Source organism: Chinchilla lanigera, unplaced genomic scaffold, assembly GCF_000276665.1.
Source record: "Chinchilla lanigera isolate Chin_1 unplaced genomic scaffold, ChiLan1.0 scaffold00048, whole genome shotgun sequence".
Lineage (NCBI taxonomy): Eukaryota > Metazoa > Chordata > Mammalia > Rodentia > Chinchillidae > Chinchilla > Chinchilla lanigera.
The window spans coordinates 16101061-16113478 of NW_004955449.1; the positions used below are offsets into that span (position 1 = coordinate 16101061).

A 12418-nucleotide genomic window follows, 5' to 3' on the forward strand; every position below is an offset into this window, starting at 1 on the left:
TTAGATTCATATATCCAACAAAATACTTGACATTTCTCCTGAATGTTTTATGGGCATCTTAAACATAAAGTATCATAAGCAGCAATTTTGATCTTACCTTATTTACCCCAATGAATTCTTTGGCAATTCCACTCTTAATTAATGACATTATCACCCACCTTGTTACAGCAATATAGATGCCGTTCTAGACTTCATCCTCTTTTTGATGCTAAATAAATTCAGTCTATCACTTTCTGTCCATTGTATTGTCAGCACACATCTCAACTCCAACTTTACACTTTCATGTTGCCACCTCTAGTTGAGATGTTACCTCTTTGTCCAGGAATATTGCTACAGTTTCCTGACAGAGCTCCATTTTCATTCTTTGCAGTATTTACCCCATTCTATTGCTTAAAATCTTTCAGTCAATCTGTGACCATTAATCAAAACCTGTTACCTTGACTGGATTAAGGAATGTCCAAGGGATTAGTAAAGCACAGTTCTGTGTGTGTCTGGGTAGGTCTTGGAGGATGACCTTGGGCACTAAACATGGCTCCTGGCCACTTTCCTATCTGGCACTGTTCCCCTCCTCTGCTTCCTGGTCACCATGAACTAAGAGGCTTTGTTAAACCACATCCTTGGGCCAGGATGTTCCTGTTGTGGAGTGAGCTGACTATGGATTGAATCCTCTGAAACTCTGAGCAAAACTAAGCCTCTCCTCCTTTGCATTGTGGGTGTCAGGTAATTTGTCACAGTAATAGGAGAGCTGACTACAGTTCTTCCTGGGTAAAGCAAAAAAAGTCAAATATTTTATTATACTCTCAAATTCCCTTGTCCACTCATTTTCCAACTGGCTGTCATTTCACTACCCACTTACACACTCCACCTTGCCTTCTCTTGTTGTTTTCCTAACTTTTAGCATTTTTATACCTTTTCTGGGCTTTCATTGCTGACTTCCTTTTTCTATTCAGGTACTGGTTTAAATACTGTCACCACAAAAAGCTTTCTTGGTCTACTCTATAAAAATTTAGTTGTTCTTATATTGTTCTCCATTATAGTCACCTGCATTTCTGTCATAGCATTCATTTATAAATTTTACTTTCTTGTCTTCTGAATTCAGAATTTTGTGAGTATGGGTCAAATCTACCTTTTATTTCCCAATAGTACCACAGGCTTCTAATACAGTTGCAAATAACAAATATTTGATAAATACGTATTGAGTAGATGGAAAAATGGATAGAGATAGAATAGAGTTTAAATTTAAAACTTATATAGTGAAAGGAGCGATCTTCCTCTTTGAGATGGAAAGAAAAAACATGATAATATATGCAGATAAAGTTATGTGTAGGGGATGAGATGCTAAAAAAAAAACTTTGTAACTCACACTGGGGACAGGTTCTTTGCTAATGTGATAGTACAGGGGTTGAGGAAAATAGAGAATATAGAAAAAGTCAATATGGCAGTTGAAGAGAGTGCTATTTAGGTGCACATAAAAAGTTTTCTGAGGGGGCAGTGAGCATTTTCCTGAAGTTGAAGCTGCCAGTTTTTTAAAGAACACAAATTCGTATGTTACACTTGTGCTTGGAAACCTAGGAGCAGGAGGAGATTAAGCAAATGTCAGATTAATCCAAAAGGGGTCATCATAGCAAGGAAGGCACAAGGAAAAGGTCAGTCAAGGATTTGGAAGGTAAAGTGGTTAAGTGTTCAGTCACAAGCCTGGATGCGGAAGGGGAACTAAATCTAAGGAATGTAACAACCTGGAGGAAGGAAGCAAATGGAAGACAGCAGTGACTTCCTGTGACTTCATGTCTCTAATTTTATAGCACAAATTAATGAGAAATTCATATTTCACACTTAAATGTTCTTTCAACATTTGGTGCTGAGAAAAACAAATCAGTTCTAAAAAGCAAAGGTCAGCTACATGCATTCTGCATGAACCAACAAGTCTAGCTGTGAAATGCTGAGCATTACTTCATGGTTAAAATTGGGTTTGCTTCAGGAACATCTAGGGACAGAATCAAATACATTGGGTAGAGTTAATCAAATGGGTCCATACAGATGGCTCTTCTTATATTGTGAAAGAGTAGCAATTTGGTCTGTTATAGAAGGAAGTTCTAAGAGTATAATGCTAGCCAGTCTGGAGTTGGAGGTGGGAAAAGCTCTTGTATATTTGAGAGATTCAGGGGAGGCACCTCCAATCACCAAATATCTGATCCTCTATTTCCTGGAGGTTTCGTGCTTTCTTAATTTCACCAGTAGAATCCCATATGGGTAAATCTTGAAGGGTTCTGTTAGATATTACTATCCCAATGAGTAAGCAGTTTCTGTGCCAATTATTGGCAAATATATATTTGAGGTGTGCTTAAAGAATCACATTGCAGAAAAGCCCTGGGGAAGATGATATATCATAGATCATGAGAGGGCCTGGTAAAAAGCAGTCTTAATGGATGACAAAGAGGGACACTAATAAGATGCCAGAGATTTCATAAACAGAGTTTCAGAGAGTGTCTTGATTTGGGTGACTGAGATGTCAGGCCACACTAACAGTTATAAGAGGCTGATTTCCTGCATTACTCAAACAGGTCAAATATGTTTCTAGGTATATAGAAAAACTAATGAGTGTTTTGTTCACAGTCACAGTGGGTCAGATCAGAAAGTGTTCTTACAGTATTAGCTTTTGCATCAATCACTTGTATTAACAGTCATCTAATTTCATTTAGAAATCATCTAGAAATTTCCACAGTCAGTCCACTTACTGGAAACAAACTGGGACTCTTCCCAGGGAATTTGAACATCTTGCACATACAACTGTGGTAGGACAGAAAGCTCTGGAATTGAGAAAGATGATGAGGAACTAAGTTTTGAGTCTTTTCTGGGACTTATTGGTTTCTTGGCCGTGGGCAAGTCCCTTAAACTTCTGAAGACAGTCTCTTCACTTTGGAATGAATATTCTAATGCTTGCATCACAGAATGGCTATGAAGATTTGATGAGATAATGGATATAAAATACTTTGGATTCTTCATAGTGAAAGCCTGTGTGACAACCTATAGTCACCCATAATGCAAATGTGCACATTTTGACTGGGCACACTGCCCTTTTCCAAGGCATTTCTTTAATCTGAATCTAAGTGCTCAACCTTTTATCAAGAGACTCCGAAAGGGATATGTTTCACCCTCTCAGCTTCTGTGTGCTGAATGCTCAGCCACTAACCCGATTTGAATGTAGCCTATGAAATAAAGGTTTCAAATCAGTAGATTGGAGGAATGATAACATTCTTTTATATCTATGAATTTTTCATTTTATTCCAACACAGTCAAAATGTACTATGTGGGTCAAGGCTCAGTCTTCACAGGTTTGAACAGAAGGTCGGGAGAATATTTTCTCAACTTCTATTTGCAATTCAACTACAGCCTTGTCGGGAGTCTTCAGGGGCCTCCCCTCCCCAAGCTCTGGTATCTTCCAGAGCATCAAGGGCATGAAGCATCCAGCTGAGGAGCTCTGCCTGGAATTACAGCCTTTTCCTGAGACCTTAGAATTATTAGGGTTTTTTTTTCCTCTCACTGATAAGAGGGTATAGTAATATAAAACATCTACTTTTGTGTTTTGATCTTTCTAGGGTAGACGCTCCCTGACACTCAGCCTGAGTCACCTTGTTACTGAGAACTTTAAGTCAAGCCCATCTCCTCCACTCCAAAGGCCTTAGCCAGCTGACACTGTGGGTACTAACGCATGTGTGTGTCTGTCTGAATGACAGGACTCAAGCTCAAAATTATAAACTACCAACATCAATGTTCGCTGCTTACCAATAGTCTATTTTGAGAAGGGTGAAACTGTGAGGGGAGGGGGAGGTGCAGGAGGTAGTGTGGTGTGGTAGAAATAATTTGGGGGTGGGGGAGGCCAGTGCTGTTTCCTTGCTGTGTATGACCCTTGGTGAATCACTGTCTTCTTCACCCCTTCTCTTGACATAAGGAAGTAGGTTCGTCACTTTTGAATCTTCGTGCAGTACTAGCATGCTGATTTTCCATGCAGCATTAGCTGAATTTAACCCTGTGCATCTCTGATTTACATGTAAGGAAGAGACTTGTTTTAATTTTCTCCAAAGTCATATGATTATAAGGAAACAAAGGAAGGAGAAGCTGTAGCCTGTGGAAAGAGGACCAGAATTAGAAGCTGGGAAATTGTCCTTTAAATCTCAGTTCTACTGTTGAGTTGCTGTTCTTTTACAACTCATTGTTGTCACTTATAAAATCTATGGGAGAGAATCTCTTTCAGGGTTGTTGGGAGGAACACACACACACACACACGCGCGCGCGCACACACACACACACACACACACACACAAATCTATGTAGACAGACGCATACCATTGCGTGGAACACAAATATTCTTTTCGTGAGTCACCACAGGGGAAGGAATCCCTTTTATGCAGAGAGCCCTGGCAAGCCAATAGGAGGTAGATGAGACATTGGTCACCATGAGGCACAAATAATTTGGGGGGGGGTGGCGGGGGGAGAACCAGCCAGGGGAAGAGGGATATTACTAAGTGAGGAAAAATCAGAAGACCAAGGACTAGGAACCAACACTGTCACTTGTGTGCTGTGAATCTTCAGGAAAGTTACTTTGCTTTCTGCCTGTTTTTCTCCCTTCATTTAATAAAGAGACGTTCTATTGGGATCAATCTAGTTTGGCTGTTTTAAGGATCAAATTAGATCCCACACATGAAGGATGAAAAGATCTGGCTGCTGGGCCTGGTATGCCTCCTCATAGTAGGCAGTAAGCAAATACCACATGGAATGCACTGAACTGCCACCATTGGGTTATCCACAACCCAAAACATAGCTTTCTAGTCTCTAACCTCTCTCTAGGCACATCTGAGATGATGACATTATTTATCTGGTTCCAGGATCAAGTGAGAATGCAAATAGGAAAGGCCTTTATACATATGTATTTGTTTTCTTGATTCCTGTTTCTCACACATGTTTACCAACATTTTAGAAGCAGGACCAATTTAGAAGGCATTTGAGCTTGACATACTGTAGAAATTTCCTTTCATTTTTGAAAACAAACAATAAAACAGAGCCTCTAATCATTACTATACTATTTTCCTTGAATTTTTGACCTTTGAGTAAAAAAAGTTATTTTTTTTTCCTGAGTAGTTTTGTTCTGAATGGATCAGGCAGAAGAGCACAATTTGGAGGATCTAGGGCAATACTGCAGCAAGAATCTGATAAAATTAGGTTCATGGTTAAAGTGAGCCCTGGGTTGATATGCAAAAAAGCTATGTAAATAGGTGTCCAAAGTCCTATATTTATTACTCTCTCCCAGGAATATTTCTAGATCTGTAGCAGTGTTTATGTAGTTGAGCAATTTGCTTTTGCTTTTATATTTCTTAGTTTCATCTTAGTTAGGCAGTGTTTAACCATTTTCATTTTTTTAATTATTAGCAGAATTTTTTACATCACTGCTCTCATCTTTCTTTTTGTCTAGTCATAGGGACAATGTGACAAATAAAAGTACCCAAAGGCTTAGTAATCATCATCTGGCCATATTTCATGTTGATTATGTTAAGGTCTTGCTTCCACTTTCAAAACAAATTTTCCCTCCTATTTCTTGTTTTTTCTACATGTCTTTTCAGTGAAACAGAGCAAGAACGTCAATGCTCAAACACATATGTTTAGAAGTGCATGTATTTGCACACACAGAACACTATCAAAAGGCACCTTTGAATTGCAAGTGAAATCAGGAAATAACCCTTTTAAATCCATCCTGTGAGATTTTTTTTCCTTGTTTCTGATTGTTTTCTCAGAAGGATTTCGTGGCTCCTTCAGTCAATTTTAGACAATATTTTCTAATCAATGTTAATTATAAAAGCATTCTCATTTCATTAATTTAAAGTCATCCCATGTAAAATAAAACCTTTGAATTTCATTTCAAATTTCTCTCTTCTCTGAACCTGATAAACTTTTAGAAGACTTAAGTGTGGAAGAAGAGGTATATGATCAGTTTATTTTTTCTCTTCTAGTTGTTTGGCCTTTTCTTTTTCTCCTCCTCTATTAACTCATTAGTTCTGGTTTTTCACCTAAGTAGGGTTAAAATTAAAGTTTTGAGCGTTGTCTTTTCCCTTTAGTAATTTAGGCTGGCTTGTGGCAAGCGCCCAGTGCTATCTTCTACTTTTCCTATGTGCCAAAAGAAAACTGTCCTTAGCTGTGCAGGGAAGAAACAAATTATGAGTTAATGTTTCCAACTCTGTATTAAGAGAGTAAGGACATGTTTTAATTGCTTCTTGGAAGGGCTGGCCAGCATTATGTAGGAGAAGCAAGGCATTAAACTAGGCCATCAGGTAACGCTACGTCCAACTAACACATCATTCTTATGGTACTTTAAAAACTAAATGCTGGCAGCAAACTCCTTTGAGTCATTTCACTCTAAATTCAGATTCAGGAAGTACAGTCTTAAGTTCATTTTTGGAATCCCATCTTAATGATAGCTGCAGGCCAAAAGACAGACCTTTCTAAGTAGAGCTGCCCTATATTTTTAGTAGATAAGGCTGTATTTCAGCAAAAATTTGTGTGTATGTGTGTAGTTGATGAGAGTGAATTTCAATAATTAAGAATAAGAACAGCAAGGATTAGCTTTCTATAAAAAAGATTAAATATGGGATTTAAAATGATTGTCAAAAAAAGCATTTATATTTAAGTATCTTTTACAGGCCAGCGTTCTAGGCAAAGATGAGATTATATTTTACTGACATAAAACATTCTTTTAGATAAAGAGATTTCCCTCTCTTGGATGCAAATATTAAAATTAAAAGCCAGAACTAAAGAGACTTCCTTTCCTTAAAAGTCAAAACTTTACAATTCAAAATGAAAACACTGACAAAAATATGAATTAATGAATAAACATGAATCAATTAATAGATCACAACGTTAAACAGGATATATTTACTTAAAACTGGATACTGATAAATTGCATATATTTGAAATGAAAAACCAGGAAGTAATTGTTAACTTTAGACTTATTACAATGTTCATTACAATTGTTATCTCTCACTTATTTTTTTAAAGTAGGGAGAATTTTCTAATAATCACTTCAGATGAACATACATGTTAAATCTCTGTTACATACATGTTAAATGCACCTGTACCTTTACACTACACAGCACTGTTCTCAGTGCTAAGTGAATGTGACATTAAGTTAAAAGCAGTTTCCTGAAGAAGCTTATAATCTCCCTGAAAAGGAAGACACATGCTCAGGGCACCAGTTAGTGCAGCACACACCGCGGGGCTTCCATCTGAAGGAGGCTGCATGCCTTAAGGCTACTGGAATTGAGAGGTTGCAGCCATGCCATGGCCCATGGGGTAGGCTACGGCGGGCTTAAGAGCAGTGTTGGACTAGCATGTGTGGGAGACAGCGTGGGGGCACAGTCAGGCTACAGCAGAGACTGACTACTACAGACTCCTGGGGGCTGTCAGGGGCATAGTGTGCAGAAAAGGTTGTGACGGTCAAGACCCTGGCACTCCTTGCGCCTCTTGCCAGAGTTCCATGGCAAAGGAGAGGCAGGGACAACACAGGAAAGGGTAACGTGAGCAATGCTGATGGCAGAAGGGAGTTCTTGTGCTTTGGGAAAAGGTCATGAAACTGCATCTCAATATTTTACAAATGGTTTTTTGTTTCTTGAGTGGGAAAGGACAGAAAAGCAGATTTGTAAGAGTCTGATTCTAGAACTAAAGTAGGGGAAGCTGCCCTAGTACCTGTACTTGTCTTCTCTAATTGAGGCTAGTCTTGTCCTAGAATGCCAGCTAACTCATCCGTAAGAAGTTACTAACTAGTAACTAGTTATTATCTGTACTGAAGGGAATTGAATTTAAATGAATATTTCTAATCTTTGTTGTTTGTCTTTTTTGTCAATCTATATTCAAGGAACAGTTATAATTCTGTGTGGCGGGGATAAGAGGGGAATACAAAGGGCTGTAAGGAAGGTAATTACTCACATTCTTGCAGTCTTGAAAATTAAAGGTTGCAGTGGGCTGTCATCTCTGTGGCTAATGTTAAGATCAATCCACCCTCCTGTATTTTTATAGATCTGTATCTTGATGGTTCTTTTACTCCTACACACACACACACACACACACACATTTTCTTATCATATTATATTACAGTTTTCTCCTTATGCCGACTTTCAACATCTGTTGTCTTTAAAAAATCTTATTGTCTGTATCCTTGTAAGGCATCTTAAGCATTTTTTGAGCAAGACTTCAAATAAAATCAAAGTCAGAAAAAAACTTCAGATCTTTCCTGCTTGATGAATAAAATGTTTTTAGTTTATATTCTCTTCCAATCTTTGTCCATCAAATACACAATTTAAATGTATTTATTATGAGGATGTTTCGGTACAAGAAAACAATCTTTCCTCCTCCTTCAAGGAAGAATGGCACAAGAGCACTATACACACTTCGGGGAGCCCAGGTCTCGGCTCCTCTGGGCCAGCCTGCCCTCTCCATGCTGGGTGTGGAGCAAGCAGCTGGCAGGCAGCAGGTCTGGAGGGAACGTACCTCTATTTAGCCAAGGTGGGTTGTGTGAGAAGAGGGAGGGGTGCTGGCCACGTGCTCTCTGACTGGCCTCCTCAAGCACACGTCAGTTCTGCTGAGTGGGACAAACCCCTTCAGAGGACAGAGCCTCACTGTAACTTTTCTAGGCTGCAAGGCTTCACTTCCACAGACCAAATTAAAATGAAAAAGCACTGGGAACCATTACACTGTGCGTAAATCACATGCATGATAACATCACTATGGCTTGTTCTTGACCTCACACACTGGCCCTTTCTCCAGTTTGGAGCTGGAGCTCCTGCTTCTGTGCTGGGTGCGATTCCTTCCCAGACCCCACAGCAGTCAGCCTGACCATTAATGCATTTTAAAAAAAAAGCTGCTTAAATGACTGCTGCATTCCCTTACATTTTCTGCTTAAAAAGGTACATGTAATCCTATGAAACATAGGATTTCAGATTAGCGCTGGGCCAATACAATTTTTAAGATCATTCTTGAGGGATTATCAACAAGAAGAGAGAGAGCGCAGCATAATTTTGAGCATGGATTTTAAGCATTTCTCTTCACTTATTACTAGTTCTATGATCACAGACATGGAGCCTCAATTTCCCCATTCGTGGATATTTTGTGTTCTCATCAAGGCTGTATCACCAAGGTGAGGAGTACGAAAGGTACAGCACTTGGTCTGAACAAGCAGTTAGTCTCTGGCCAATAGCTGTTTGCCAGTGGCTAAGAGACTGAAAATGGCTTCATTATAGCTGACATTAAAATGAAGAGGCTCCTTTTACTAATGAATACAGTTCAGGCAATTGTTGTTTGGCTCAAAGAAGTGAAAATCAAAGTACACTTGGAGCTGAATGATAAATTAATGAGTAGTGAACATGTGGTTACAATGCACCCTCACTTAGGAATGGGCCAAAAAAGCTAGAGACCAAACCATATTTAAATTGGATTATCTGTGATTTTGTTGACCTTCTGATGATGGAATTATAGGAATTCAGTTGTTTGAAGGTCTATTGCTGGGGGTTCACTGGGCAGCTTTAGCACTGGACTATTTTGGGAACATAATATAACTTGTAAGCACGCTGGTCAGTTAATTTGAGCCATAATGTCTGCCGCCTCATTTCTCTATGGAGTTCATCTATGGGCATACAGGCTCCCTGTAAACGGCTAACTTTACAAAGCAAGTGACTTGTTCTGGGCAGTGTAGGGGATTGATTGCAGGGCCTTGTACACGCTAGGCAAGCATTCTGCCCTAAAGGGAAGGAAATGGTACGTGAGCTAATAAAGTCAGGATAAGGAAATATAGGAACAGGGCTATATATATATAAAACATTGCCTATATTCATGTCAGATTTTTTTCTTTAGGTGGATGGTAGAATATTCAGATAGGATCTAATGATTAATACTGCTTTAATTCTTTAGTTGGTTAGAACCAATACAAAATTACTTCAACATAAATCTTTTCTATATAAAAGTCAAAGTAGTTGTGACTGAGGAAAGAGGAGAGAAATGGGTCTTACCCAGCAGGCCTTGTGTCTTCAATGGCTCTGTCCACTGGGATCAGATCACTAAGGTAGACATTGAAGTTTCCTTCTTTCCACCTTCTTTCTGCCTCCTTTTCCTTTCCAGGAGGAACAATGACAGGACGTCCAAACTGACCCGGAGCTTTGGGGTCCCTTGGAGAAAGAGTGACATCTATTCTTAACACTTGGTGCATTCCATGGTCTTCAGGCAAAAGGACTTTTGTATGATTTTGCTTGTGTTCTCCAGGCTGGGCCCTGGCAGTTAAATTGATTCTTGCTGGCTTAAGCCCTCCATCTAGTACATGTATGGTTTGAGATACTGGTGCTTTCTGTAAAGCAGGTGAGGGAAAAGATGCTTCACTTCTAATCCTGGAAATCTGTTTTCCTTGGCTTTTATCCAATATTTCAGGAAATGTAGTTTTGATTTTAGAATTGGAAATCTCTTTGGTGTCTGTGTTTTTCTCCTCCTCCTTGGTTATAATCACAACGTGGCTTTCGGAGAAATTGAGTTTCTTCTGAAGGGTTGCTTTGGCACCAGTATCCTTCAGGAAGCCTCTCAGCTGTGTCTTGTTCACAGATGGCTTCCTTAAGCCATTTGACTTGGCGATCAGCTTCACAAAAGGAAGACCCTTTTGGACTTTGTATTTATTTGCATGCAGTCCTTTGCTGTGAGTCTCAGTTCTATTTAAGGCTGTGGCTTTCCCGGAATTTGGCACTGGTGGGCTGACAGGGTGTGTCCTCTTACCTGCTGCTGCCTGTGGCTGCTGCTTTGTTTTGTCAGTTCTAAGATCAATGGTCACGTTGAGGTTCCTCTCAGCTGCTTGTTTTGATGTGTCACTGCTGAGATTATGAGTCTTCAGGGCCTCTTTCTTTGTGCCGACAGGTCCTGTGTGTCCTGATATTTTGACCAATGCAGTTCTTCGTACTGCTATGAATGGGCTTCTCTGAGCCTCCTGCACTGTCGTTTGCTTTGGTGTCATCTGAAGAGTGGAGGCTTTCGGTTTGCTGTCTTTCATCTCTGTCTTCTGCTTGGTCAGAGTCTCAGTGGGAGTCTGCTGATGTGCGGGATGCCACAAAGGCAAAACTTTGCCCCTTACCAGGGTGTTCTGCATTTTTCTTTCCCTCTGCGCTTGATTCAAATCATCCCCCATCTCAAGCACACCCTCCTCAACCTTTCTAAAGTTCTCTTTGCCCCACATCCTCTTGCCAAGTCCCCCTGGGGGAGGCCTCATCTCTCTGATGCTGCTGGAAAGGGGCTTCACTTGGTCTGCCTGAACTCTGAATCCTATCTGCTCCCTCCGCACGATGTCTTCCCTGAGGGTCCGAGTGTTGATCTCACTGAATGAGAGGCGGAGAGCTGCCATGTCAAAGAGCAGCCAGATGACAGAAGCCGCAAATATAAATGCCAAGACTCTCCCACTTCCTCGGAAAAACTTTCGGATCTTGTTCATGGTGCAAAGGCTTCCCTTGCAGCCTGCCCTCCCTTTGAGCCTGCTTACCTGGGTGGAGACAGAGTTGAAGAACCAGCGGCAGCAACAGCAGCAGCAGCAGCAGAGTTGCCAGAAAGCACCCCCTTCCCTGAACACAGTGGGGAAACAGCAGTCAGTCCAAGGGGGAAGCTCAGCTCCTGCTGCCTGTCAGTCCCTGCCTGCGTGGCATTGCACAGCAGAGCATCTGTGTCTGCTCGCCTGGCCTGGCTAAACCCTGGTAAACAGCAGACTTAAGTCACTCTGGGAGCAGTGGATTGTGGCACACAGGACAGCTCACCATGTCACTGGCCCTGTTTCTGGGAGCCCATGTCCACCTTCCTAGGAGCCCAAGGAAAGGTGGGGGCCGGGTTGGGGCTGCAGTTTCTCTCCTCCCAGTTCTCGGCTGTATGCTGTAACTCAACACCACGTCTCATAAGGAAAACATTTCAAGCCATTACCCAGAAAACTTCATTCCGCCCTCACCTTCCGTGTTATATGAGAGTGTGTGTTTTAAGGGCAATTAAACAGTAAGCAAGCTATCTAAGTTGGAGGGTATGTGTTCCTGGTTTTAAACCCCACCTACCCTACTCTTGGTCATTAACCCTCTGGTACCCAAGTGCTCCAGCGCTCTCCCTGAGCAAAGGCTCCATGACCTTAATGTTTCAACTTTAAGTGGTTAATAGTTTAAAATAGGGACCCAACATATCCTCATTACCAGAGGTAGATGTCTAGTTATTCAGAATATTCCTTTGTGAGTTTATTCTTTTTTCACAAGCCCATCCACTTTTATTACTAGATTTAATAAACACAAATTAAAGTTATCATATTACATAAATGCTTTTAGATACTTTATTGTGGTCTGAATATTTCTATCTATCATCTGCATATCTATCTATCTAT

General features: G+C 40.5%; 1 protein-coding gene across 2 annotated transcripts in view; it reads right to left on the minus strand.

Annotated features, from left to right (window-relative positions):
- Positions 1 to 12009, minus strand: part of Galnt5 (polypeptide N-acetylgalactosaminyltransferase 5) — a 61777-nt gene extending 49768 nt beyond the window's left edge. For both annotated transcript variants that reach the window (XR_001235826.1, XM_005393412.2), the window contains exon 1: positions 10047 to 12009. Coding sequence is in view for 1 of the 2 variants with exons in the window: in XM_005393412.2 (XP_005393469.1) it covers positions 10047 to 11500 (1454 nt within the window). In the remaining variant the exon portion in view is untranslated. The remainder of the gene's footprint in view (positions 1 to 10046) is intronic.
- Positions 12010 to 12418: the final 409 nt, after the last annotated feature.